The sequence below is a fragment of the Carassius carassius genome, chromosome 4 (assembly GCF_963082965.1).
Source record: "Carassius carassius chromosome 4, fCarCar2.1, whole genome shotgun sequence".
NCBI lineage: Eukaryota > Metazoa > Chordata > Actinopteri > Cypriniformes > Cyprinidae > Carassius > Carassius carassius.
The window spans coordinates 20,111,635-20,139,590 of NC_081758.1; the positions used below are offsets into that span (position 1 = coordinate 20,111,635).

Consider the following 27,956-nt stretch of genomic DNA (forward strand, 5'->3'; position numbering starts at 1 on the left):
TAATTTGACGAAAAGATGATAGAATAATTCTTGATATTTTTTAAAACATGGATTAACATTAGATTTACTGTAAATGATTTAAATTTAATTTAATAATTTAATTTCATCCTGATATTTCCCATTAAAATAATGCATTTTAAACATATCGTTTAATGTTGGTGTGTGGCTTACGTTTCTAGGACTAATGCAAATTCTTCTTCCCCTCACTTCTGCCAGTCACGAAATTATTGTCAATTGTTAAGAATGTCCACTAGAGGGCGCAGTCAGCTAATTTTTCTGCTCATTTCCTCATTGAAAAATGCAAACAATTGAATCATTTAAAATACTTTGTTCCAAATATAAAAATACACTGTTGTGTTGCTTTTATAATCACACTTTTCACATTTACGTCATCAGACAATAAACAGCATATGTTATTTTATTATGAATGATAAACAATTAAGGAGTGGTTCATTTAGAATTGTTAGTGGTAGACTTAATTATATATATATATATATATATTTAAATATATGTATATATATATTTAAATATATGTATATATATATAAAGATATGGCCAGCCTTACAGCTGTACTTACTGCTTTAATGTTCTTTGCAGAAGGCAGAGTACTGAATTGGTGTGGGATTAAATGCAAGAATACAAGGTATCCTTTTAAGCTTTAGATTTACTATTCTAAGGAGTTGCTACTGAATTTTTGAAAAAAAAATATATATATATTCTAGATTTTAAGATTTAAAAAAAAAGTTTTTTATTCTTTCTACTTTTTCATTTTTAAGAGTTTTGTTTTTGTTTTGCAGATATCTAATACATGTAAGTATTTGACTGAGTCAAACACAGTGACAGTAACAGTACAGAGAAGGTTTATTTGCCATACTTTTACATGCAGGACTGCTGGAATATTTCTACATTAAACTGTTATCAACGGTACATTTCATGCAAAGTGGAAATAGAGATCACTCAAATATATTAAGTCTACCTTGATTTCCCCCCCAAAATGAAAGCTAATGTTATTCCACACATGATTAAGTTGGCACAACAACCTCAAATTTGGTAGAAATACAATACCTCAAGTAATGCACTGTGTATCTTTTCAATGCGCTCTTAGATGAGCAGTGTCTCTTTTGTATCATTTCAAGAAGCCATTTGAAACATATTTCAGTGCTTTTTTCCCTCCATCTATTGAAACCACTTAGGAGTTAGGAAGAAGTGTTCAAGATCCTGGAGTCTGAGGAGTCAGATCTTTCATCATACTCCTCGTCTGCAGTGTACATGCTCTGTTTGGCAATGACAGGACAGCTTTCCTCCTGGATGCTGATTCGATGTTCCTCGGTGGGCCTGCTGGTGAGGAGCGGTGAGCTGCGGATCACTCCAGCTGAGGGGCCTGAGAACGGAGGGATGTACTGTGAGCGCAGCTGATACTGCTGCTGTAATGTCATGGTATTCCACAGAGTCACATCGTTGTGCATGAAGGGCCCAGCTTGGCCACGGCTCAATGAATTTCTCAGCATGAGGGGGTATCGAGGCGGCTGTGGGAAGCCGTGCTGGAGCGGCATGCTAAGAGGGCCTGGTATAACTCCAGCAGAAGGCTCTGCGGAGAAGCGCAGGGAATCTGGAACACGGAAGGCCGAACCGACCGACCACTTGGAAGACGAGACTGGGTATGAGCTCAGCGGGTGCTCAAAGAGGTGGCCGTTTGAGGGGAGAACTAGGGCATCTGAGTTCTCTGACAGGACCTTTTCTGGTTTCATCGTAGAACGGCTGGAGAGCAGGATCTCGATGGCTCCAACCAGGTCCCCACCGCAGCCTTTAAGGATGAGCTCCAGGACTGCTGGTTTGTGGGCTGGGAAGATCTTCTTCAGGACCTCCAGTGGAGGTCGGTTGGCCCTGAGGCTGAAAGGGAGAGATACAGAGCCTGAGAGGCCTTCGATGAGGATGTTGGGCTCAGGGGAGTATTTGGGGTTGTCAGCTTTGGGTTCTGGGTCGGTGCAGGATTTAGACAGGCCAATACGGGACTCCTCAACCTGGGAAGTTGAGTCTGAGGTGTCAGGGGTGCAACACAGGTTAGGTTTGGACTCCTCAGGGGAGCTGGCTGGTTCTGGTTCTCTGTCACTGGAACTGCCTCCGTTCTCTCCACCAGACAGCTCCTCGTTTAGGTCTGAAAACACACACACACACACACACACCTCAATATAGACCTCATGAAGATACTGTACTGTATAATGAAAGACTGTAATACAGTGATGCTGCAGCAATATTACAATTTTATAAAGTCTAAATAATTATAAAACTCTCAGTTTAACTAAATGTTAACAAGCGTTTTAATCTTTTAAAGCCAAGCGTTTTAATCTTTTAAAGCCTGACATTTCTTAAAAATAGCTTCCAGCTAAAATTCTGACTCAAAGTATTGTCTGATTCTGCAGACTAGAAGTGCAACATCCAGGCTCATGATCTGTCAGCACTCCTGTGATTTATAATGCGCGACTTTATTAGCTGTTCACATAAAAACGCTGACGCGGTGCATGGGACTGAAAAATACCTGGTCGATTCCACTTCACTACAGTTCTGCAAACTGATTACTTTAGAAACATCTCACATTCCTTTGCATTTCAGCTTGACCTTCCCCTGAAATGACCGACAGGGCCTACACTATTACCTGTGATGTCGATCACAGAACAACCTTTACTATAATCTTTCAGTTTCAGACTATTCGAGTTTGATCACGGATGGTGGTAGTTTCGTTCAGCTTCATGTCGGATTGTCTTAAATATTTCAATTTTTCGGACTAAATATTTTAGCAGAACCTTTAGGATTGGGATGTAGATATTTTAATCTAGCGAATCTAACGCAAAGGCTGAATAAAAATGTTGTTGTAATAAACGTGTTTGTATTGGTTAAAATTTCAATAACAAAGAATTAATGGTATTTTTAATTATAACTAAATTAATAATAACAGTTTTTATTAAGTTAATTTTTGCCGGTTTAAGAAAACAGGCTATAGGCTACTTCCAGCCATTCTGCATCATCACAACAAGATTGTTTCTAAAACTACTGCAAAGATATTTCTAGGCTATTATATAATTGTGAACGTAAGTTATTTCAAGAGTATACTGTGGTTTTAAACTCCAGTTTAAAAGTTTTATTTGTTTTAGTTTTATAATAGCCTACATTTTGAAACAACAATAAAAATAATAGGATAATTAGGCTATAATAAAGAAGAACGAAATATTATCACTTTGAAAGAATGTTTCTAAATGCAAGACGTTAAATGCGTTGTCTTCAGTGTTCCTAAAACGCTAAACGTTTTAAAGAGTAAACGGTTTCAAAATAAGCGATTACCTTGCGGTGGTTTAGGGCTCACTGTGTCTGAGCTCCAGCCCAGGTCTATGTCGCTTGATCGTGGGGTCGCACTCTGCTCCCCGCTCCCCATCGTGATGCCCGGCAGCGCTCTCAGAGACTCGGGGATCAAACTCTCCAAACTCTCGTTCGCCTGCTGCCGCCTGAGCGCCACCTGAGCCGCCATGACCCGCTGTCGCTCGATTATCAGAATACATTTCTCGCAAGTGCAGTCTTTAAACCGGCAGTAACGCTTATGCCCTTTCAGCCAGGAGAGCACCCCGTGGTTCCTGCAGCGCGCACACTTGGGGGTCCTCTGGAGGGGCGCTCTCGGCTGGGACACCGGGCCCCCCATGTAGAGGTAGGGCGATCCGTAGCCATTCATTTCTCAAGTGGTTTCCAGGGGTGCCAGAGGCGCAAGTGCATCAGATAAGGTGTAGAGGAACAGTGCCTTTGCTGCTCGCTACACTCGTGATGAGAGGTGTTGACTCTTTAAGTCGAGGATCCACCTTTCGCCTCTCAATAAACAAGTGCATCAGGCGATCTGACACGCACTAACGAGTAACTTTTGTTCTCACTTCACGGTCACGAGCAATTTACATTCCCCTGACACTGGATGGAGAGAGGAAGTCTCGCTTTTTCCTTCTTACAATTAAAATTGCCAGTATCTTGCCACTTGACATTTAAAAAAATATCTAATTAGCCCCATGTCTAATCTGTGAAAGCTTGAAGCCCTCCTAAGGAAGTCAACATAAAAAGCTCAAGGGTTTTGAAACGTTTTTATTGTCCAAAGATCTGTTTTCAAACGTTTTTAATTAACCACAAAAGTTATTAGTCAGATAATTTCGGTAAGTTTATAACCGAGCTCTAACTGTACAAGATGGTACATCAACAACGGAAGCTATTGTAATTTGTTATTTTATTACACATTACCAAGCACACAAAACAAGTAGAATACATCACAAACAATGTATTTTTGTATAAATGTGTGGCGTCGTAAAGCCAGCAATATCGAAAATGACTTACAAATTAATCTTAAAACGTCGGCCCCAATGAAAGTAATTGATTAGGCCTAATTCGCAATATTTTAAACAACTAATTTAATTCAGGATACACTGTAGGTTTTAACAGTAGCTATTTAGACTGCAGAAAAATATCTAGAGAATAGCTATGATAAAATAAACAAACGCAATCTCTAATTTCCACTGGTTGTTTGAGATCGGACCCACAGCAATTTTTCTACCTCATATGAGGCTCTTAGGAGTGCAGTCATTTCAAGAATTACCTGGGAATGTGGAGAAGAATTGACATAACTGCTGTGAGCTTTTCATGAAAATCCTGCAACCACTTTGGCATTTAGTTTAACCGCACGCTGTGAATTCGAATTAAACAGGCGACAATAATATGGTGGTTTGCATCTGAATGAGCTTTTGACTTATTCCCATGAAAAATGTTGAATAGTCCTCCATGCAGCAAGAGTTAATTGAGAGAAATGATTTGGACGTGTACCAAATTAATTTTGGAAGGATCAGAGGAAAAAAAATATTGGGCAATGTCATCTACATTAAACAAGTCTATTTGTTTTGTGCACACAGTAAACACTCGTAGACTTTAAATGCACTTTGACGAGCGATGTAGGGTGTAAATAGCAGCACACCTTTCTTAAAATGATGCCCATCGCTTTTAAAGTCCAGTGAAACTCAACACCGGGCACCATCGAGTCCCGTTTCTGTTCCTAAATGGGTTTATTCAAGCACGTAATGGGATCCCGGCAGCACAACTTTGCGAACTGGGGGCCAGAGTAAACTTCACCACATGAACTCGGTTTCCAGGGCTATTAAGCCTTTAATTGGAAAATAGCAGATGAAATTTCAAGGTGACGGTAATGCCGCATGCAGTCTGTGTATGGCGAGGGGAATTCACAGCAAGGGGAGAGAGAGAGGACAACACAAATGCTAATACAATTATTTCTGTGTCTCACCAACACTGCAGAAACTGAATACATTTAAAATAAATAAATTCTTTACACTTTATCTCCAAAAATAAATAATTTTTTTTATTTAAAAATATTTTATGTAAAATACAAGTTTTGATGTTGAATATGATTGATGTAAATAGAGAATAGAGGTGAACATGCACTAACATGAATCCAAAAGATTTATCTATACAAGCTAAAACTGTCTTTCTTTCTGACATTTTTACTGATTAAATCCATTAAATGGAAGATTGTTTTATTAAGTACTGCTGAGAGGACAAGGTGAAGTGCACTGTGAAAATACTGTAAAAAATATCTGACAGACATGGGATAGAATAGAGAGAAGGTAAGTTTGATGTTTGGACAGAGAGAAACAATACTCCTGACAGAAATAAAGTCTCAAGTAGGGCTATAATGCCACTATTCAAAATAAAAGAAGTAAATAAATAGTGAAAGGTGATGATTAGTATGGAAATATTCTGTGGGTTTAGTTAACCACTATTAGCAGAACTAGACTGAGGTTTATCTATAAGAGCCCCAAAGCGGTTTCATACTCAGCTGAAGGACAGAATAAAGCCAGTAAATGTCCCAGGTCTAAGATCCAAGAGTCTATAAACTGAGTATGTGGCATCAATTAAACCATTATAGCCAGTAACAATATTTGTATAGATTTTGATTTCTGCATTTAACTCAGCTATTCTTTTGTATTTAATTTGATTGCTATTTTTGTCAGGTTTGATTGAGGTTTATAGAGGTAATTATATAGACTCAATGTTGAGTCTGTGAGCTGTCCATCGAGAGCCCAATCGGCTGCTCTTTAATCGCGGCTCTCTGACAGGCAACCAATAGTTTCAATGTTGTGAGTAATGACGGGACATCTGTCCAGTGAAATGTCTGGTTATTCTCTCTGAACACACAGAGCCTCCAAGGGCACCCAAATCACTGAGACTCTGACAGGACCCACACCTCCCCGCCACACCCTCTCCATCTCAACATGAACAAAAGCAGACAACATAGTCCCTAATGGGACTTAAATTGTACAACTGCATGCAACTACAACTCTTAAGTTAGAAAAACAATCAAGACATTGACAGTAACAGACTGACAGCTTCATACCCAATCAATCAGACTTTTTTTTTTTACGGATTATTTGCACAGTTACTGTATTCATTTACACCTTTTTGTGCCTGGGAAAAAGGGTTTCATGTTCATGCCGTTACATTCACAGGTGCTTGATCACGTTGTTGACATAAGTTGGACATAAAATAAATGGGTCATATAACAGGAGCAGAATACCAAAAAATATTATTTGCTGAAAATATACTCACCCTCAGGCCATCCAAGATTTGCTTCTCTATTGGAAATGATTTGGAGAAATGTAACATTACATCACTTGCTCAACAATGGATCCTATGGAGTGAATGGGTGCCATCGGAATGAAAGTTCGAACAGCTGAAACAGCTAAAAACCTCACAATAATCCACTCAGAAATTCACAGACATAGTTCTTTAGATCTGGGTTGGACTGTTTTTGCTTGTATCTGAACATTTACTTCTGATTTATATGAAATGACTTTTTCACTGGAGAAGGTAATGTTATGGATAGAGGACATATTTTAGCCAGAAGCAATAATTTGAAGCTAAAAAATAATGTTAATTGATTGACGTGTTTATTACAAACACATAGCGTTTTGTATCACACGATATTAACTGATGGAGTTGAGTTACATGTGTATTATTGTGATGTTTTTATCATTTGTGTGAACTCTCATTCTCCATTCGCTGCAGAGGATTAGTGAGCAAGTGGTTCTTTGAGTCCCATTGACATGCCGGCAAATAATATGGAACCACAATATTGCTGTACCAGGTACATTATTTCTAGTCATCCAAATAGATGGTTATATGTCAAGTATCATCATTTTTAATTAAATCATTGTTTTTTCGGTATTTCGGTTAACATTATATTGGACCATACACAATGCTGAATACTTGAACACAACAACCAACTGCATGATCTCTGTAAATTTGACTGTCAGGGTTTTATTAATGTTGCAATTTCTATTCTACTCTCACTGTCTAGGAATCTTCTTTAATATCTTTACAAACCCTTTGAAATAAAATGCATTCAATTCAAATAAACATATTAATACAGATTAAACTGGGCCTTGTTTCAGACCATACGGTCATCAAACACTTTTATGGTGGTGTCTTGCTCTCTTAAATCCAAAAGCCCTGACTGAAGAAGATGCAGCTCCAGTATGCGCTGAGACTTTGGGACGGGGTGGCTTTTTCTTTCATGCAGCCGATGTGATTGATGGCACAATAGCAGCTCAAGGAAAACAAATCCACAGACACTTTTCAGGCTGTCACTGGAACACAAACCTGAAGCAGCAACAGAAGCACACGGCGGCACGCCGGAGCCCAGCGCTGACAGCCCATGATAAAGTGGCCTTCCTTAACTAAACTCATAAAGCACGGGACAATAAAACTCAATCTTCTGTAAAATCCAATTAAGTCATTATCTGACTGATTGTATCTTTAATTGAAAACAGAAGTGACAGTAAATTTCTGTGATATATCAGGATCAATCGATACTGCTGTACAATCTGCTCTCCAGAAGTGATTTATAATGCCCAAGCCATATAGGTAACTCCACATTCTTCTCACTAAAACCACTGGGGGATGAAATTAAGAGTAAGTGCGTTTAATAAAAACAAAAAAACAAAAAAAAAAACAAGATGGTCAGGTTATTGATTACAGCAGATGGTGCACAATCGAATAAATGTTTTCAAGGTGCAGAGCAAAGAAAACACAATTAATTTTCATTTCAGATTGTGCTCCCAACAGTCAAGCCTCGTGAAAGTCAGTCATCAATAATTATTTTATTTCCACTGAACATGAGAGCATATAAACACAGGATTGCAAATTAGCTTTTGTGTTGTTTTACAATTGTAACAATAAAAAAACTTGAATCAAACTGTGAACTGTTGATCTAACAAAATTGCACAAAATCACTGTTTAATATTAGAATATACAGTACGCACATTCTTTACATTCATTTTTAGAAAAAGGCTATTCATTTAAGTCTCAGTTAGCTACTTATTAATACTAACTTCTATGTAAGTGCAAAATACAGATGCAAGCATATTAAATGGCCCTCAGACTGACTGATTCATTTTAATTGGCCCTCCACTATAATATAATAATAATAACAATAAAATGTAAAAAATAGATCACACTGGCTTGTTTTTATCAGATCTAAAAAAACGAAAAATAGTTAAATTTTTAGTTAAATGTACTGTCATAACAAACTGAGCTTACAAGGAAAGAAAGTTTTGTGTCCCTCTTCTCCTTTACCATTTATTTGTGACTTGACTGAGGACATTATCTGTGCCAACAACACCATTAAAATCAGGGTCACAGCTTCATATTATACAAAGAAAATACGGGGAGCACTGGACATTAGCTGGATCATGCATAGGAACAGGGTTGATGCAAATCATCAAAAGTTAAATGATGTCCTTTAGTGATTGCCATAAATAAATAAGCTGTTCACTGCGAGATTGAAGAATAATTTAATAGTATCTCTTCTAACCCAACTGTCCCACAGCCTACAACACAACACTATAGAGATGCTGGAGAAGAGCTCATATACTTTGCGTCTTGAAGGTCATGGAAAGAAGTTAGCTTATTCATTAGGCCAATGACAGCAATACTGAGCCACAACTGATATATGGCAGTAAATCGTTGTGCTCTGCCATTTCTTTCATTATAGTATATGGAGTGGAAGTGACTCATTCTAATCTTTAAAAACTGCACTATCAAAGTAAACAAACTGAAGCTATCAAACTGTATGAAACAGCAATCTATGTAAACTGCATTTCTGATCATCATCGAGAAACTAAGAGCAAATTATAACCTAATCTTATAGAATCCCCTAAAAAGTTGAAAAACACCACAACAGTCAACCTGATCAGTGTTAACTACACAATGTTGAGTTGAGTTAACAACAATAAGTTGAAAATACAGAAACAATTCAATTAGATGGGAGATTGGTGAAGGTGAGGGTTTTTTATTTGGTTACCCCATCAACGATGGAGTTGATGGAGAAGGTTCCAGACTCTGAGCTGCTCTCACACTCCAGCCTGTTCTCAGTGTTGATCATCGAGCTGATGGACACAGAGTCTTGAGCTCCATCAGAGAAAGCTGAAATAAGATGTGACACATGATGCACAAACTCATTTTTGTTTATTATTGAAGTTTTTTTGTGCCAGAGCATGGCATCTGTGATATATGAAACCTGTAGCATGCATGTAACATGAGCTTTTTGGTTCCTGACATTTAATGACAAAGTACAATGGTGCAAAAGAGTATTTGAACACTTAAGAATGTTTGAATGTCTTTGGATTAGAATCAAAATATCAAGCCAAGCAGCATTTATCTGAATGATAAGGTTTAAATGACAATAAACAATAGGTCTGAACATACACCTGTGCTTACATAAACTACACCAGTGAAAGGTATGGGCTCGGTAAGATGTTAAAATGTTAGCGAAAGTAGTCTCTTACACTCAGCAAAGCTGTATTTATGTAAGCAAAACAGTAAAACCAGTGAAACTACTAAATTATTACAATTTAAAATAACTCTTTTGCATTTTTTTATATTTTAAAATGTAATTTATTACTGTGATGGCTGAATTGTCTCACGCTGATTGTGTGTTCAAAAAACAACGTTATGCTCAACATTATTATGGAAATTGAAAGCAGTATATTTTGCGGAAACATTGATACATTTTTTTCCCCCAGAATTAAAAAAGACAGCTTTTATTTCAAATAGAAATCTTTTGTAACAGTAAAAGTCTTTACGGTCACTTTTGATTACTTTAATGCATTCTTACTAAATAAAAGTATAAATTTCTTTAATAACAAAATCTTACAAACCCCAAACTATTGCACTTCAATAATGGAAACCCAATAACAATCATTTTGAAAGTGAAAGGTTTGGATGGTTAAAAATAATTGTAAAAATGGCTCAGAATTTAAGTGTCCACACATTTTTGGGGTCACTGCATTCAAAAGATCAAACAACTTGAAAGTTACTACTCTTGAGTTCTGCCAAAAAATAAATAAATAAAAACAATAAAATAAAATCGGTTAACAAGCTGATTCTATAAACAGAATACAATGTTAAGAGAAGAAACAGGGATGTTCCAGCATTTCTTATGTTGAGATTATCAGCTTCTCAAGTCAAACCAAACAGCATAAATTAAATGTACGAGCGTCAGTGCTGTTAGTTCTCAACATAACAACAAAGTAAAGGCAGTGCTGCCTTTTTGAATCACACACTGCAGTAAGTTCTGGCTACTTTAGCAAACTCAGTCAAGCTGAAGATACGCATACTGAGCCAGACAGACTGCTGAGTGAGCACACGGCTGTTGTCGAGTCTGTACTGTGCTGACTCTCTCCAGTGGTCTGTGAGCAGACCGATAACTAAAAAAAACAGCTACATATTACTGTAAACATAAATTAAGAAAAGATTTCAGAATCAGATGCTCTGGATGACATTAAATACATTTTGATAGTTATTAGGTTACATTTTTAACACAAAGACAATAATCTGCTTAGACAAATGACTTCATATAAATGTAAAGCCCTAGCAGCACAATCGTTATATTTCCCTATAAACATGCATGAAGGTTTGTGCATTGAGCCAGGTCACCTCATCTCAATATGCATGTGATTCTAATATTGCAGTCTGTATTGAGTCTATTAAAGTAATGAGTGTCGGGAGGGGTGGCACACACAAATCCTGTTCATCTGCTTTCCTGACCTTCATAATCTGAGAAAAGGAACATAAAGGCTCTTAGTGTGCCTCTCATCCCTTCTAGCCCTCCCTCTTTTGATCTGCCTCTCCTCCTCTGCGCTGCTCTGGCGTGGAGGTAATTAAGGGATGCTGGTGAAAAGGAGTAGTTTTTCTCCTCATTAACTTCCTGATTGGTTTCAGGCTACAAAACTTTGCGCTCGGCCCGCAGTTTGTCACCAATTCCAAACTGGCCTATCGTTAATACTAATGTTTGTGTAGCTAAACTGTGCCGGCGCTCTCTGTACAAGAACAGTACATGGAGTGATGGTGAAAGAGGAGGGGCTGGAATTAACCATGGCTGTGTTAATTCTGAGGGAGTTCATCAGGGCGAAATCTATGGTGTAATTGAAGGGAAGTTCTTGCGGGTGAGTGGACAGGTCCTTTGTAGGGAAAGTAAATCAGCTGTGGGGCTGTTTGACATGTTCTGTGTCATGGCTTCATTGCCTTTGATTATCATTGTATTAGCACTTCATATAGACTAATGTTAGATCGGCCATACACACTCTGTTATACAGACAATCAGGCCTTTGAACATGCAGATAAAACCAAATAATAATGAAACAAGTAAATGGATTTCTTTGACTTGTCAAATACAGCATATATTCACTACAGCATTAGGACTTATGAAGAAATCTCTCTCAAACCATCTCACCATTCTGCTGAAAAATAAATGAATAAAATAACCAGGCTAAGCTAGTTTGCTTATATTCCAGGCTGATTTTTAGAAGGGTTTTAGGCACTTTACAGCTTGTCATGCTGTAAGACCAGCTGGCGGCTTAGTCCATATTAAACCAGCTATTATGGACTATATAATATGGACACAATCTGTGTTTTTTTTTATTTATTATAAAATCTCCTCTATGAGCACTAGACACTTTTCACACACACTGCTTTGTGTACATAATACCACAAAAGACTCAATTATGTGTTCACATGCTCATGCACTACAAATCATCCTGCACTGTTCCCCAGCCAGCTGCTTGACTTACAGTGTTTCTCTTTGCACATGTATAGTACTATGTAAAGCATTTGTATAGTCTATACATTTTTCCTTTTCAGTCTATGTATAAGTAAACATTTATATATACGGTAGTATTTTCATATCCAAATCTGTAGGTTAGTTTGTATATAGGTACAGTGTTTATGTGTACCTCTTGTATAGTTTGTTTTTTGCTTTTAATTCATGCATAGGTTAACATTTATATATAGTATTAACGTCAAAATCTGACATTAGGTTAGTTTTGTATAAGTATAGTATTATGTGAAGCATTTGTATTATCTGTATTTTTTTAGCTTATGTATAGGTAAACATTTATATATAGTATATTTATAGTCTAAATCTGTCAGTAGGTTAGTTGTGTATAGGTTTATACTGTTTTACTTCATTGTTGTACAGTATGTCTGTATTTATGTAGCACCGTGGTCCTGTGAGGCACAACATTTCATTCCACTGTATGTCCACACATGTAGCGGAATGACAATAAAGCTCAACTTGAACTTGAAACTAAATCCAGCTTAAGCAGAAGTGTTTCAGAGGGCATACATGCAATAAGGAAAACTTAAAAAAAAAATCTTCACATAGTTGCCAAACAAGACATTTCCTACACATTGGCAGTAACATTGAAAAAAAAAATATCACACATCTGTCAAGACTAAAACAGCATTGAAACAAGAGAGGATTTACTTTTCTGAACGCCCAAAAAGAGCTTGTTCTCCCATCTGAACTTTTGCCCTATTCACCCTTGTTTGGCTGACTATCTTAGATTTCCAAACTATTAAACGGTCTTTGTGCAGTTTAACAAAAGGAAGCTTTTTAAAAGAAAAAGAGAGCATGAAAAGGGGAGGGGAAACAGTGAAAGAAGCTCAATCATTTCTGGCAGTTTAGAAAAAGTGAACAAAAGCCCAGATGTGAGAGAAGATGGTAATTCAGGGTTGATCTATTGTGGATAAGCTCTTTCCTCTGCAACTCATATACTGCCTGCGCTAGGCCATGAGGGTCCATAATGCCTGCACTTAGATAAGCGCGGAGTTGTACAGAGATAGCGCACACAGGAGCACGCACACACACACACACAGGCATACATGCTTGAACGTGTATACAGATGCACTCATACACAGATACGCTTACAGTGATTAAAAAAAAAAAAGTTCATTGTAACCGTCCAAAACTCAGATGTATCAGTCTAAAATGGAGAGTTAAAATGTTGTAGGATGATGTTTTCGGTAGTTAGTTAGTTGAGATTTCAATGCCATGTCAGCAGCTGAGCAGCTTTTTTTGTTGTTGTTAATTCTCTACCAATTACATAACAGTTATATTAATACAATAGATAAACAAGGTGTTTACAATTATAAAACAACTTCTTGTAAGATCATATTAAACAAGTTCTTAAGAGAGCTTACTATATCAAATTTCCATCTACTAGCATTAAATGCAGAGCTGTCCAACAATACGTTTAAGAGAAGCGGATATTAGAGACTTTTTAATTAAGCAATATTATTAGTTATAGGATATTTAAATGAACAGATTCATCCATAATTTTGGATTTTACACTTAATTGTTTAAAAACACTAATAACAGACTGTTAAATGTAATATTTAGGCAATCTCAAAATGAATAGAATACAAATTTTCACACTGTACATTATCAAATATTATAATACATAATAAATAAATAATAAAGCTGATTTTAGATTGTATTATTTCATTTTTGACAAGATAGTATAGTAGTGTAATATCAGGCATTTATTGGTTATTAGGGAGAATTGTAATATCAGTGCATCCCTAACTATATATGAACCATATTGCCATCGACACAAACCAAAGCCCTAATCTTGCCCGGTGGACTTTGGTGTGCTTCATTCCAGCATTCTTAAATTTGGACACAATAACCAAAGGGGGACCAATCTCTGGCACCAAAAGCTACGAGAGAACCCTCACAAACAAACTCTCACATCTGTACAACATGACCTGGCCCAAGAAGTGCTGAGGGGAGATGGAGTTCCCTCAAGGAATGACATGCACGTCTCTCTCAATCATTAGAGTCATGGCAGGACTTAATGGCGCAGAAAACACAGGCTTACAGCAAGGAGGTGGCACTTTAAACAGCTGCTGACTCCTCAAAGAGTGAACAGCGGTGGCTGCTGCAGAGAGACGGATGTTATTTTCTGAGTGGAGCTCTCACTCATAATCACATTGGCACTGGAGTTTGAAGCACTCAAGGGAGGTGGATGCAGAAGTGTTTAACACATAGCAGACAAACGTGAACTTGCACAAATAAAGTTCAAAATGCATTTATGTATATTTCATAGCACTTTCTATATATATATATATATATATATATATATATTTTTTTTTTTTTTTTTTTTTTTTTTTTTAACACAGTTTCCAAAAAATATTAAGCAGCACAACTGTTTTCAACACTGATAATACTTTTTTCTTGAGCATCAAATCAACGGATTAGAATGATTTCTGAAGGATCATGTGACACTGAAGACTGGAGTTCTGGCTGCTGAAAATTGGGACCCTTCAGTCCCCATTATCGGTCTGTTAGAGATCTGCATGAGTGGCCTGTAACGTCTGGCAGGAGGCATCATGCCAGGGTCAGAGGCTAATTAAACACATAAGCACCTCCAGACCTGTATTGTTCCCCAATCTGTCCCCAGTCTCAAAGTGTCTCTGAGAGAATTGACAGGCCCTCCTCCCTGTTAAATCACTGGCACTGATACAGCGCTTTGCTGTTCCTGCAAATGACCCGTCCGTCTCTCCTGGCCTGCGCTCCATTCCGTCGAAACATTATGGATATACTATAATGACTTGAGACATAGAATCGATGATTTGAGGGATTTTGTGTCATTATCTTTAAAGGAGAGAAAATAATCACAAGCAAAACCGGTGCAGGCATCAGTTAGCATGGCTGTGAGGGAGACTAAAGCCCCCCTGGGTGAAACACATGACTTAATAGATTCAGTTGAATTAATTCTGTTAGGCTCTGGGTTAAGGTTGAATATGACCAGAATATTCTGTTCAAGAATGAATGTCCACTTTCCATTCGTGATTCTTCATAACAAATAAAATGCTACCATAAATAACTAATTATTTGATATCTGTGTGGAAAAGAAACCAGTAACAATCAGGTAAAGACAAAATATGCCTGCTTTTTAACTATTCAGACAATATTCAATAACTAAAGAGTCCCTTAAAATAAAGCTCCCAGCAGCAACTGTGTAAAAAAAAAAAAATTCTTTAAGTTGTTTTTAAAAAAGATTTTCTTTGAGGATTAAAAATATCAAATAACTTCTAGAACTTATAGGAAATAAGCCAGTTTTAAGTTATTTCTAAAAAATTGATTTGGTGCTCAAAAAACACTACTATTATCAATGCTGAAAACAGTTGTGCTGCTTAATATTTTTGTGGAAACCAAGATACTATTTTTCAGGACTCTTTGCTGAATACAAAGTTCAAAAGAACAGCATTTATTTGAAATATAAATATTTTGTATCATTACTTTGTAATGTCAGTTTGGATCAGGCTAATGAATCTGTTCTGAATAATTTCTTGTTCTTCTTTAAAAAAAAAAAAAAGGTCCACCCTAAACAGAACACTAGTGTATATAACCTGAGATTCTAAGCTTTCTTTCACACAGACAGTTTTCAGAGGAGGACAGTGTGCTAAAGAGAGCAGAACCTTTAGCAGCAGTCATTACCCATTTTATCTCCTCAGTGCCTCAGGCAAGTGTTAATAGAAATGTTGTACAACACATTACAACAGTGCTTGAGCCTAGAGCAGCCAATTACACTGGTATTTAACTGATCCATAGAAGGAAAAGACAGAGCATTTAGCATCAGCACTGGAGAAGGGAAGACAGTTACTGATTGTGTGGTTAAATAACACTCCAGCCAGAGATTCACTGATTCACCCTCTGATTTCCTTGACTGAGATACTGTATGTCAGGCCTTACCAATTTCATTTCAATTTATTTGTAATGCATTATGTGGCAAATTAGCCATCCTTTTAATCTGTACAACTAACAAACGGTCAAGATTACAAAAGTTATCAAAGTGCTTGCTTTGTTTTGTTTGTAGGTGGTGAAAAAGGGAAAACCTGAGAATTTGATCTGAGATCAGAAGGAATAATAGATAGTACAACAGTATAACCTGTCACCAACTGACAATATACAACAGTTAACCATCATTCCTTTAAAATCGACAATAAATTTAGGGTACATATATACTATAAGATAAGCTATAGCTTCTTATGAACTCTTGCCCTTCCTGTAACCCTAGCCAGGTTGGTGAAACTGTGTAACAACCAAATAAAGGGACACATGTAACAGCACTTAACCTCAAGGGCAAGGCTGTGCTGGAGTTCTATGAATGTTCCACAGAGTAATAATGCAAACAGGATGGATTAAATGTTTAAAAAAGCCCCACGGCTTCTCTGTCAGATGAGACGTTACACCTCTTCCTGCTCAAGCTCTACCTCTCAATTGTGCTTGAAGCCTGGAGAGAATCATTATTGCCCTTTGTTAATCTGCACTGAAAGAGAATGAATGTGTTCCTTGATTGCTCCTGTGACATTTTCTATTTTCCTTGGAACTTTTTAACAGGGGTCTGCCACCTTTGAAAACATTGTCACATTCTGACTGAGAAGAATTTCATCCATTAAATTTGTGGTTTGTAAATGGCATCAGACTAATCAATAAATGTCAAAAGCATATTAGATGTGATTTATCGATGTGACCTGAATGCGTAATTAGTTACCTGTAAAAATGTTTGAGATGATCATACTATAGCACCATTTAAAATGTGCAACGTTCTTGAATGAACGCCATGCTATATTTACAGGGTTCTAGAAGATATTTTAAAGATTAGCATGGCATTAGCTTTGTACAAGCCAAATAAAACACTGTATTACCCATAGTAACATCCAAAAAATTATGTAGTTACCTATGTTAAATATGCTCACTATAGTAATAACGCTAAATTTCGTATAAATATAAGTAACTTACCATAAAATAAACTCAAAACTTAAACCTACAGTAAGTTAATTAATATTGCTCGATATTTATTTGTGTAATTACACTTTAACAACATCAACTTAAACATCAGCAAAAAAGGGTAACAAAAGAAGGCAAGAATTTTGTTACATTACTGCAAAGCTTTTTTTGGGGGGGGGGGGGGGGGCTTTGCATTGCAAAACAATGTCTTTGCAATTTATTCTAAAAGTTACATATTCTGTTCAAATATTGTTGCTCGCAAACATAAAGCTTCTACTCTCTCCAAAACTGTAAACTTGACCCAATCTGTAAACAAAACTAACTTTGATTTTTCTTTTTGTAGTTGTTTACTATTGGAGAAATCAGAGCACAAGAGAGAATGGTAAAACCCATATACTGTCTCGTATAACACTGAAATTTCTACATAACTCACATTCGGGCACATCATCTCATGGGCCGGGTGGCTTCTGCGGCTGGGGCGGATGCGGATGGAGGTAAGGCTTGCCCTGGCGGGTGATGGAGTGCAGTGTCACCTCTGGCCCATGCAATTTATGGAGGAGCGCTGCTTACGAGCTCCCAGCAGTAAAGATCACACAGGGGCGTATTTCACAGCGAGCTGAGCTTTATGAAGAACACTTCGACGCCCCGCCAGGCCGCCGCTTGTGACGGATGGTGAAAGACGCATGACAAGCTTCATCATTGTTTGTAAATCTTAACTTGTTCCCGCTCACTAACCCCAGAGGCAATTTTCCAGAGACAGCTGTGGGGGTCTCTCAGAAAGGACAGCGTCGCACTCCTGAAGGTTATTTGGCCTCATATTTGGCCATCTGATTACCCCAGCTCTAGGGAAAATAATTATACTCCGCACAAGCACTGGAAGCACAGAAAAAGAACAGAGGACTCAAGAGACAACTCATCTGAAAACCACTGTAATGCTGCTTCAAAAATAATGAAACTGAAATACTTGTCATTTATTGAGTTGCCTCTTTTTAAATATCTCCTGACAGTATGATGATTACTAGAACACAACAATGATGGGAACAAAACCCAGAGTGAGGCAGCTGATCAGGTCTGAAGTTGTGAATGAGACACTAGAAAATACTATGTCTAGATGTTTAGGGATCAGACTAAACAGCGAGTGCAGAATCCATGTAAAGGACCAAACTCAGGCCACACAAGCAGGGATGGTCACTCAGTGTCATCCAGTCTTCTTCACTAACTAAAGGATTGGATCAGGATGTTAAAAATGTTCAGGTTTTTTTTAAATGATTTTTAAACGTTAAAAATAGAAAGCAGAATGAAATAATCAGAGTCAAATTATTTAAATGTGTTAAAATTATTGGAGATATACTGTTTATATTTAATTGATCATCATTTTTAAACATCTTCACACGTTAACTTTGACTTTGCCCCTGCATTAGGATTTTGTAAATAGTAGGTACAGGAAACAAAGGATAGACCACAAACTCCTTTCTGGGCTCTGAGAATGTGTGTTTAGGAGATGGGACCACCCAGTTTGTAGTGTTCTGGTGTAATGGAACATAACACCCCCTGCAGTGATAGTGGGGGTGACAGGCACCCTCATGTTGAAACCACTGGAAATCAGCATGTAAAAATCATTAACAGCCAAGGCAGGTGGCAGGCTTGGAGGGATGCGGGAATGGTGGATCACAGTAACGCCATAATCATACTAAAATGTCTGTCTTAGTACAGAGTGGTGCACAGTAAGACATATATTGTTTCTAAAGTCTGTAAATAATTTTGAATAGTGTCAGTTAAAACTTTATAACTCCACAAAGTGAAACATTTAAAAATACAATTTATGATATCTATGTTCTAAGACTGGAATTTTCTTAGCACGTGGTCCTTGTCTCTTTAAATCTGAAGTCACCAGAACAAATGACTCTCATAAAAATTTTACCTTTGAATTTATTTATTTTTATAAACTTTACAGCGCCCTTGACTCAGAGTATGAACCTCCCTCAGATGTACTTGCTCACACACTGTTGATAAATCTCTGGATAAAAGTTTATGGCCCTAAGAGCACGTGTATGTGTGTGTGTGTGTGTGTGTGTGGGACTGACCTGCTGCTTTGGGTTCAGGGCAGGTGCTGGGTGGCACACATGCAGTCGTGCCGAGCCCCTGACTCAGGTAAGAGGAATAGTAGGAGTGTGTGCGGTACTGGGGGGACACGTTATGGCTGGACAAGCGACCATTTCCACTAGGCATCTGTTTCAGAGGGATGTGATTTTGGGGCAGGTGGAGTAAAACCAAAAGAAAATGAGTAAACACATAAAAATGTCTGATGGCATCAACAGTCAAGAATCAAAAGAAACAAGATCACATTTTAAAAGTTGCAAGTCGTTGCAAGTTGCATACATGCACAGTGTATGATTTCTCGTGAATGTTTTACATCATAATTTTCTACTTTGTAAAACATGTCAATATGCAAGGCTTGAATACAGCTTGTTTAATTTCCCTGATCTGTATACTTTTCAATAAAACAGTAAAAAGGACAAAACATATTTACTGTAGATTAAGTAATGACAATGACTGAGGGAGCATACTAGAATGATTTCTGAATGAACACGAGACACTTACAACTAGACTAGAGTAATGGCTGCTGAAAATTCAGCTTTGCAATCAATAAATCACATTTGAAGATATTTTTAAATACAAAACAATCATTTTTATATTTCACAATATTATTGTTTTACTGTATTTTTTATTTATTATCAAATACCCTGTAAATGCAGCCTTGGTGAGCGTAAGAGTCTTCTTTCATAAACTTACTGACTCCAGAATTTGAACAGTAATGTATTTTTCATACTGGTCTGGCTAATATGCATGTACACTGTAAAGCAATAACACTAGGCATGGCTTTAGCAATAAGTCTCAAATGAAAGACTGAACATCCTTTATTACAGACACTTTAAAGAGTGTTGCAGTTTCATTCTCTGCTTCACACATAAAGGATCCACCTCCTCATCCTCATACTGTCCCTGTTTGAACCAGAAGACATACTTAATGATCAACATTAGCTCAACAGCAATGGTCCTAAACCGGGTTTTGACTTCTATCTGCACACTGCATGACATTTATCTCAGAGCACTGAAAACATTGATAAAACAGAGTCTATACATTCTGTACATGTGACAATATAAACCTTAAGTTCGAAGGGGAGGAAAAAATGGCCAGCATGTGTTATGGTTGACCTCTTGCCTAGACTCCTGCTTTATTTCTCACTCTTTTTCAAAATAAACCGAAACATACTGCTCTGGCAAGTTTTCTTCCCTCTTGTGAGAACTTTAAAATAAGCTGTCTACTTAATGGCAGAGAGGCTTTAGGGTGTTTTCAATTTCACTTTTATGGAATTTGATTTCTGTCAACCAGTAAAACGGTCCACCCCATCAACTCTTGACAGGTTTATAAACTGTTATTTAAACAATGTCAGCTTCTTGTATTGCCTATGACAAATATAATACAAATTGAACTTTTTTTCAACAGTAGCCCACCAATACGTACATGAAATTAAACAAAGTGGGAAAAAAAAGCATGTGCCACAACAAGCAAGAGACAAACACTGAATGTGTGCCAAAATGTCTGCAATGCTACTCAACTATTTCCGGCTTTCTCTATGCCACTCTTAACCTACCATAACATCTAAATCAAAATAAGTCCAAGTGGAATAAAATTCAAGCATCATTCAATGTCATTCCCTGTGATTCAGATTTCTATCTCAGGTATGAACATATCAAAGCAAAATCTGGTAACACTGCATAGTGCCTGCTTAGTACAGCATCAGCAGTTTGAAAGTGCATTATGATTTCCAATTCATGTAATACAAAAACTGCTTGCAGAAATGATGAACAGGCCTGCTAGCGTTGTGCTACCTCTGCCATGTTAGATCTAGAGCAGCCTCATTAATAAGGGCTGGCTGGAGTCCTTTACCTCCCTGAGTGGGCTCTTATCTGGCACCATCAGCTGTCTGGATCCTCTACACAACCCTCATATTTTCATTCTCCACCTGCAGTGCAGCGGAGCCCCACTTGCTGGAGGTGGGAGAGGGCGGGAGATGGACACACTAAGATAAAAGCCAGATGAGCTCCTCACCCTACAACTTCCTTATCCGATGAACCCTAATAAAGAGAAGAAGCAATGATGGAAAGTTTCACAACTGTGAAGTTTCTGGATTACAAGACACATCCTGATGGAAAGAGAAATCCCTCTTAAATGATGCACCTTAAATAACAGTGACACCTTTCTTACATGTTCTTTGCTCTTACAGAAACACAAACCTCATGCTTCATGCTTCTATTGACTACCAGATTTCTTTCAATCATGGACATCACATCTTTACTTGAGGTAATTCCATTTGGCATGACAACCTGGACTCACCTTCATGTCAAAAGGTCTAATAATCACAAGCATCTGTAAGGGGCCCATCTGTGATTTCCTGTATTATGGTTTTCTTCCTTTCTTCAAAATGGCTTGAATTACATTGTCTTTGCTTTGATGAACAAACCATTTTTTAAGACTAATACAACAATTTACTACAAAACACCTAAAGAATCTCAGTGTATTTCCAACATTCATCTTCCAAATGGTCAAAATCAGGCAATGAGATCAGAATTAAAGTTACTCCCCCTCTACGGAGCTGTATCTTCATATGAGCAATATCATTAACCTTTGCAATTCAAACCCCGGGACACACTAAAGAGATGGAGGCAGTGACCCTGGAGCAATATGTCGCCATCAGGGTTCCAACTGCACAAATATGCTAAAATATGGCCCAGTCACTGTCACTGACTTACACTGTGTATAACACAGTAGATCAGTTTTGATACAATATGGATACCTTGCCATATAAATCAGAGTCCATATACACAGGCTGATTTCTGTATGAAAATCATATTATGTCATGGTATGAAAACTCTTTCTAATGTCAGTGGGTGATGGCTGATTAATAAAGGCTTGTAAAGTTGTTGTAATGCATTGATGGTATATCAAAGCTGAACGGGCCATGACTTTGAGGATACCCTCAATTTCATGCTGTCCAGTTTGATATCTTCAAACAGTCATCTTCAAACTTGTGTAGCATGGTCTGAAGCAGACAAGGTCCACACTGGAGAGCTGCTGCCAGGACAGATTCATGTGCCTGGTCTCAGAATTGCATGGTTTTCATTTGACTCTGAGGGAAACTGATAATTACTTTGCAGTACAGTACATCTGATTATAACTTTGGTGTAAATCTTTAACCATACAGTTAAAACATTTTAATGTCTCTATCATTACAAACTGAAAAACTACTACCCCCTTATTCTTCTAACAGGTGAAGTGACATTCAGCCAAGTATGGTGACCCATACTCAGAATTTGTGCTCTGCATTTAACCCATCCGAAATGCACACACACAGAGCAGTGAACACACACACACTGTGAGCACACACCCGGAGCAGTGGGCAGCCATTTATGCTGCGGCGCCCGGGGAGCAGTTGGGGGTTCGATGCCTTGCTCAAGGGCACCTAAGTCATGGTATTGAAGGTGGAGAGAGAACTGTACAAGCATTCCCCCCACCCACAATTCCTGCCAGCCCGGGACTCGAACTCACAACCTTTCGATTGGGAGTCCGACTCTCTAACCATTAGGCCACGACTTCCCAGGTTAACACTGACTACAAAAATCTTTTGTATAAAAAGCCAGATTTCCTTTTAGTAACAGTTTTACCATTACAAAATTGTACTGTATATTTATGCCCACAAAGGTTGGATTTGTTTTATCAGAACTACAATAACTATAATAATGTGAAATATTATTGCAATTTCTATTTTATATATAAATCTTCTATAATATTGTCTTTACTGTTCTTACTGACCCCAAGCTTTTGAATGGTAGTGTATTGCACTACATAAAAATGTAGTTATAATAGAACTACTACAACCGTAAGCTACTTTTAAAAGAATATTTTAGTGCTAGAAGAATGAGAGTATCACTACCTGTGCAGAAAAACATGGAAATATGTGATTTTGCAGATTAGGATTTTTAAATATCATTAAACTAATAATATATTTAGCTGATATTATAAAACAATAACAGTCAAACTAATTGAAAGCAGTGATTATTTAGACTTTGATATGTCAGTCTTCTTGTGATAGTTATACAACAAGGATAAGGGTTAAAAAACCTCCAATGACAGAATTAGTTGCGGTTCTGGCTGGGGGGAGCGGGGAAATGTAAACAGCATGTAAGAGGTGTAGCGTGCATGAAAGCCCCACACCCTCCTGCTGTGTTTGGCCAGTGGCTTGGAACAATGGCACAGGTATTATCACTGTACACCGAGGACAGAAGCTCACTGCGGCTTGCCAACTTCAACAATCCAGACGGGTCCAATGACAGCGGCCCCTATCAACACGGCTGCAACACACTTAATCACCTTATTACCGTGGCCTGAGCTACACGGGATGCAGACTGGGTGAGTGTAGAGATGTGTGCACCATGCTGGTGTTCACACGTATTTTTGCAAGAGTGTTTATATGAGGAACTGTATGTCTGAAGGGTTGGTGTGAAAATACTATATAGTAGGGGGCTACGTTTCGGGTCAGCAGATTAATTCAAAATAAATCTGAATAATTTTCGGAAGTATAAACATCACCAAAATAAAAAAAACTACCATGAACAGTACCTGCTACTTACCACCGCTAACGTGCGAGAAATAATTAAAATATTTTACAATTCTAAAGCATTATGAACCACACTTTACACCTAATGTAAAGCCAGAACCATCAAATAAATTTAATATTTAGCAGGAAAAAATTTTATTTTCAGTGTGCTACTAAAACAAATGAACTGAAGTAATGCAGCAAATGTGTAACAACTTTACTTGTAACAATTTAACATGCACAGTAAAGGTGCCAGAAATGAAGTTCAAAAGGGACTGGCTATCATAACACATACAAATATTAGGTTTATTATTATTTTTATTGAACCTAGTATTTTTATGTATTGAAGTGGTAGTGCACAGAAAAAAAAACATATTTTGGGAAAAAAAGGAAATATCAATAATATTATAAGACACTGGTGTGTGTGTGTGTGTGTGTGTATATATATATATATATATATATATATATATATATATAATAATGCTAATGACAATAATATCTATTATTAGCATATAGTGGTAGCACATATTAGCATCAATTACATTTACAACATTAATTTAAAACCTGAAAAGAGCCGCTCAGTTGCACTTGACGTGAGGAGCGAGTAAGTCCATTCACCTGGTATTGCTGGTAGTTGTACAGGTTGCTATAGTAGGATGAGTATGGTGTGGGCTGGTAGAGGTTGTAATAGGAGGCATCCACCATCAGGTCAGACGTACCCTCAGTGTGCCCTCTGCTGGTCGCCGCAGGACTTAGAGCCAGCATGGAACGATTCCCTGAAACAGCAGACGACTGATCAAAATGTGGTGTGTGGACATCTCTTCTCTGGCAAGCGCATCATTCTGTAGTCGTATGCCATGAAATGAGAAGACATTTAACACAATGTGCAAAACTGGAAACTTTATATCTTATATTATGCCAGCTACATAAATTCATAAACACACTTTTGCTAGAAATGTATAATATATGCAAAACATTACTCATTTAAGGAACAAATTGAAATGAACACAATACGTCAATATGGCCTCTGAATGTACATTTTTTGGAACACTTCATATTTTAACATTTTGCTCCATTACTTTTTAATTCATAAATCAATTCTTCATCACTTCAGTATTTTTGTCATGTTCTCCAGTGCAAATGTCTAAGGATTCTAAAATTAAGATACATTTCTTATCTTAATTAAGATAAGATAAATAATGTATTAAGGCTACATTTACTTGAGAAGCAAAATGACAAAAATAATAAGTTTTGTTTTATGAGAAATGTATCAAAACTAAATTGACAGATATCTGTTTGTGTTTTAAGCATAAACTTAAACTTTCATTTTGTTTAGTTTCTCTGAAAACAAACCTCAATGTTTGCAAGGCATAAAAAACAAATGCAAAATTGACTGATGATTCAAAAATGCTTTAGCGCTTTAGTGATTCACAGTAAGATACAATGCCAGTTTATAAGAAGTTAATTTGTGTATCACAGATGGCTCAGCATGAGTGTTATGTCATGTGTCACATTATCTCTGACGACAATTACCGAAAACCAACAGTAACTCCTGTTTCATCTGTCAGCAACCAAAGAGGCAGCGGAGTACAATTACAGAGCATAAGTAGCCTTGACCTGTCTGGAATCCAACTCCTTCCTTAGTGCTATCGGAGCACTAGGAACAGGATGTCTCTCCTGCTCATCGAACACAACAGCCCTCCGTGGATATGGTCTGGCATGGCACAATCGCCATCTATGCTCAGCATGCTGATAGCCTTCCTCCTCCTTATGAGAATGGAGGTGCATTTCATCATGTCCATGGTCATGGTTCCTTTGTTTTTGTTTTCTCTGCCACTCACACAGTCATGGATAGTTCAGGGGGTCAAGAAGAGGTGCTTATCTCCTCATTTTCCCATGGCCCAGCGACAAAGAACTGATTCACAGAAATCTCCCACAAAAAGTCAAGTTTATGTCTTATTTTAATAAAAAAGTGTGCAAACTGATGGACAAATAATGAAAACGAAAAAACACTGAAGTTCACTGTAGTGAAACATCTTCTGATGCTATGCAAGGACATATCATCACACACAGTAAAACTCAAGCTTATTTATTCCACAATAAGCTGAAGTATGCCTATTTTACTTTAACAGGCTTTATAATATAATTTGATAAAAAAAAGTATGCTTATGTGAGATTAGGGAAGACTGGGTCTAGCGTTCACTTTTTTTTTGCTTAAGTTAGGTTTCAGGGTTTTTAAGTTATACCACATTTGGGTACCACTTATCTACATACGTATCTATTGAATATTTGCATTATTTCCAAAAGAAAATAAATTACACCATATATTTAACACTGTATGTGTAAGCTTTGACCTTCTGTAAAGTCAGCAATATCTTTTTTAATATTACATACTACATTCTAAAGTAGATAATAGCCATCTTAAACAACATATCTATAATTGAAATGTATTATATGCTTTTTAATGGCTTTTCAGTAAAGTACTTAAATTGTATGGAAAAGGCAATATTAAAAAAATATATTTTGGCAAACAGATATTGAATAAATTAAAATTACAACAAATACTATACAATTGTGGTCAAAAGTTTATATACACCTCAAGGAATCTACAAAAAGTTAATTTTAACAAAATAACAGGTATCCTTAAAAAAAACTGTACTGTACTGTCCTCAAAAAGCTATTTCACAAAATAGATGTTTACAAAGCCCACAAGACAAAATAACTGCATTCATACAAATTACCCAGTTCTAGAGTTTATATGCTGCAATTTCCTTCTTGTCTTGTTAAAATAATGCACATTTTGCAGATTCTGCAAGATGTATGTTAACTTTCGTCACAGCCCTACCATGTGACAACTTGCCCCAGCCCTACGACCAGTTAAAATCTGAATGGTTTGGATTCTATAGTTAACTTTTTCCAAAATGTATCATAGTGTGGTTTTACTGGCCTCACATGTTACCCAACAGCTACAAAAACTGTCTATAATGGTATTGGAAATTTCTTAAATGAATTCACAAAATAATGCTTTATCTATTCGTTTGAAACAAACACATTGTACTCATCCAGTTCTAGGAAAAATACACATTTGTGTAACTAGATTTTAGAGTCAACAATTTTTGAACATCCTGCTGAGATGAGATCTATATATAGGCCTACGTTACCTTGTGGCCAGCATTATTTTTGATCCTTACCAGATGAATCAAGTTTGCTCACCTAGGTTGGTGGGAGAGGCGGTGGCACTGCTGGTGCTGGGTGATGGCGGCCCTGGGATGATAGTAAACACATTATCACCGACGGCCTCGTTTTTCACCAGAGTTTCTGAACCGGACAGGTTAACCGGACTGCAAATACCCAGCTCTTCCTCCTGGGCCTGCTGCCTCCGTAACGCCACCTAACACGACAAACAGTCACCTCCAGCCGGGAAGTATCACGAGGCATTTCAAATATCATTTAATTACAATTAATGAGATTAAAGTAAATACACTTCTTGTTTTTCTACTGTCCGTTTTACCTCTGAAATAATAATAATAATAATAATTATAGGCTATATGTAAAAACATTAAAAAAAATCTCGCTAAGGCGCCAAACTGCAGCTAGCTGAAAAAAACTGCACTGTTCAACAATGTAGCTACAAAACGTTACTATGATAGTAAACAATTTGTCATTAGTATTGTAGCAAACAACCCAATTATTTGTAAACACGACTGGAAACCATTCAAAAACCATAACGGAGGCGAGGCATGATGTATGGAGTAAGGTTAGCTGGAACACAACTAAATAAGCACAAATAACGTTAGTGATATTTAGAGCACAAGAGAGCAGAAGATATAGGGGGGGGGTTAAATAGGTGAACTCGCATCCGGCTGTTGGTGTATACCTGGGCTGCCATGACCCTCTGTCGTTCAGCGATCAGTCTGCATTTCTGACACTGGCAGTCTCTCCAGCTACAGAAGCGTTTGTGGCCCTTCAGCGGCGACACGAAGCCGTGGTTCCTGCAGCGCGAGCACTTGGGCATGCGGGACGGCTTCCTGGCCAACAGCGAGCCGTTACTCTGCTCCTCCTCACTCATGCCGACACTAGGTGATGATGAAGATGATGATAGCGGTTCCTCTGCTTAGAATATGTCACGCCTGC

General features: G+C 37.5%; 2 protein-coding genes across 2 annotated transcripts; both read right to left on the reverse strand.

Moving 5' to 3' along the window:
* Nucleotides 1-845: 845 nt before the first annotated feature.
* Nucleotides 846-3,862, reverse strand: LOC132139369 (doublesex- and mab-3-related transcription factor 3a). The gene is made up of 2 exons (XM_059547750.1): nucleotides 3,337-3,862; nucleotides 846-2,155 (listed from the first exon to the last, which is right to left on the reverse strand). The coding sequence occupies exons 1-2, from the start codon at nucleotides 3,716-3,718 to the stop codon at nucleotides 1,197-1,199; spliced, it is 1,341 nt and encodes a 446-aa protein (XP_059403733.1). The 5' UTR covers nucleotides 3,719-3,862; the 3' UTR covers nucleotides 846-1,196.
* A 4,789-nt stretch (nucleotides 3,863-8,651) lies between these two features.
* On the reverse strand, nucleotides 8,652-27,941 carry LOC132139385 (doublesex- and mab-3-related transcription factor 1). Its single transcript, XM_059547751.1, has 5 exons — nucleotides 27,700-27,941; nucleotides 27,036-27,213; nucleotides 24,441-24,598; nucleotides 19,249-19,393; nucleotides 8,652-9,513 (listed from the first exon to the last, which is right to left on the reverse strand). The coding sequence occupies exons 1-5, from the start codon at nucleotides 27,889-27,891 to the stop codon at nucleotides 9,380-9,382; spliced, it is 807 nt and encodes a 268-aa protein (XP_059403734.1). The 5' UTR covers nucleotides 27,892-27,941; the 3' UTR covers nucleotides 8,652-9,379.
* Nucleotides 27,942-27,956: the final 15 nt, after the last annotated feature.

Coding starts and splice junctions, on each gene's coding strand:
- LOC132139369 (XM_059547750.1), bottom strand. CDS start 3,718: ATGAATGGCTACGGATCGCCCTACCTCTACATGGGGGGCCCGGTGTCC. Junction 2,156..3,336: donor GAGCCCTAAACCACCGCAAG/GTAATCGCTTAT, acceptor GTGTGTTTTCAG/ACCTAAACGAGGAGCTGTCT.
- LOC132139385 (XM_059547751.1), bottom strand. CDS start 27,891: ATGAGTGAGGAGGAGCAGAGTAACGGCTCGCTGTTGGCCAGGAAGCCG. Junction 27,214..27,699: donor AGAGGGTCATGGCAGCCCAG/GTATACACCAAC, acceptor TTGTCGTGTTAG/GTGGCGTTACGGAGGCAGCA. Junction 9,514..19,248: donor CCCTGAACCCAAAGCAGCAG/GTCAGTCCCACA, acceptor ATCTTATTTCAG/CTTTCTCTGATGGAGCTCAA.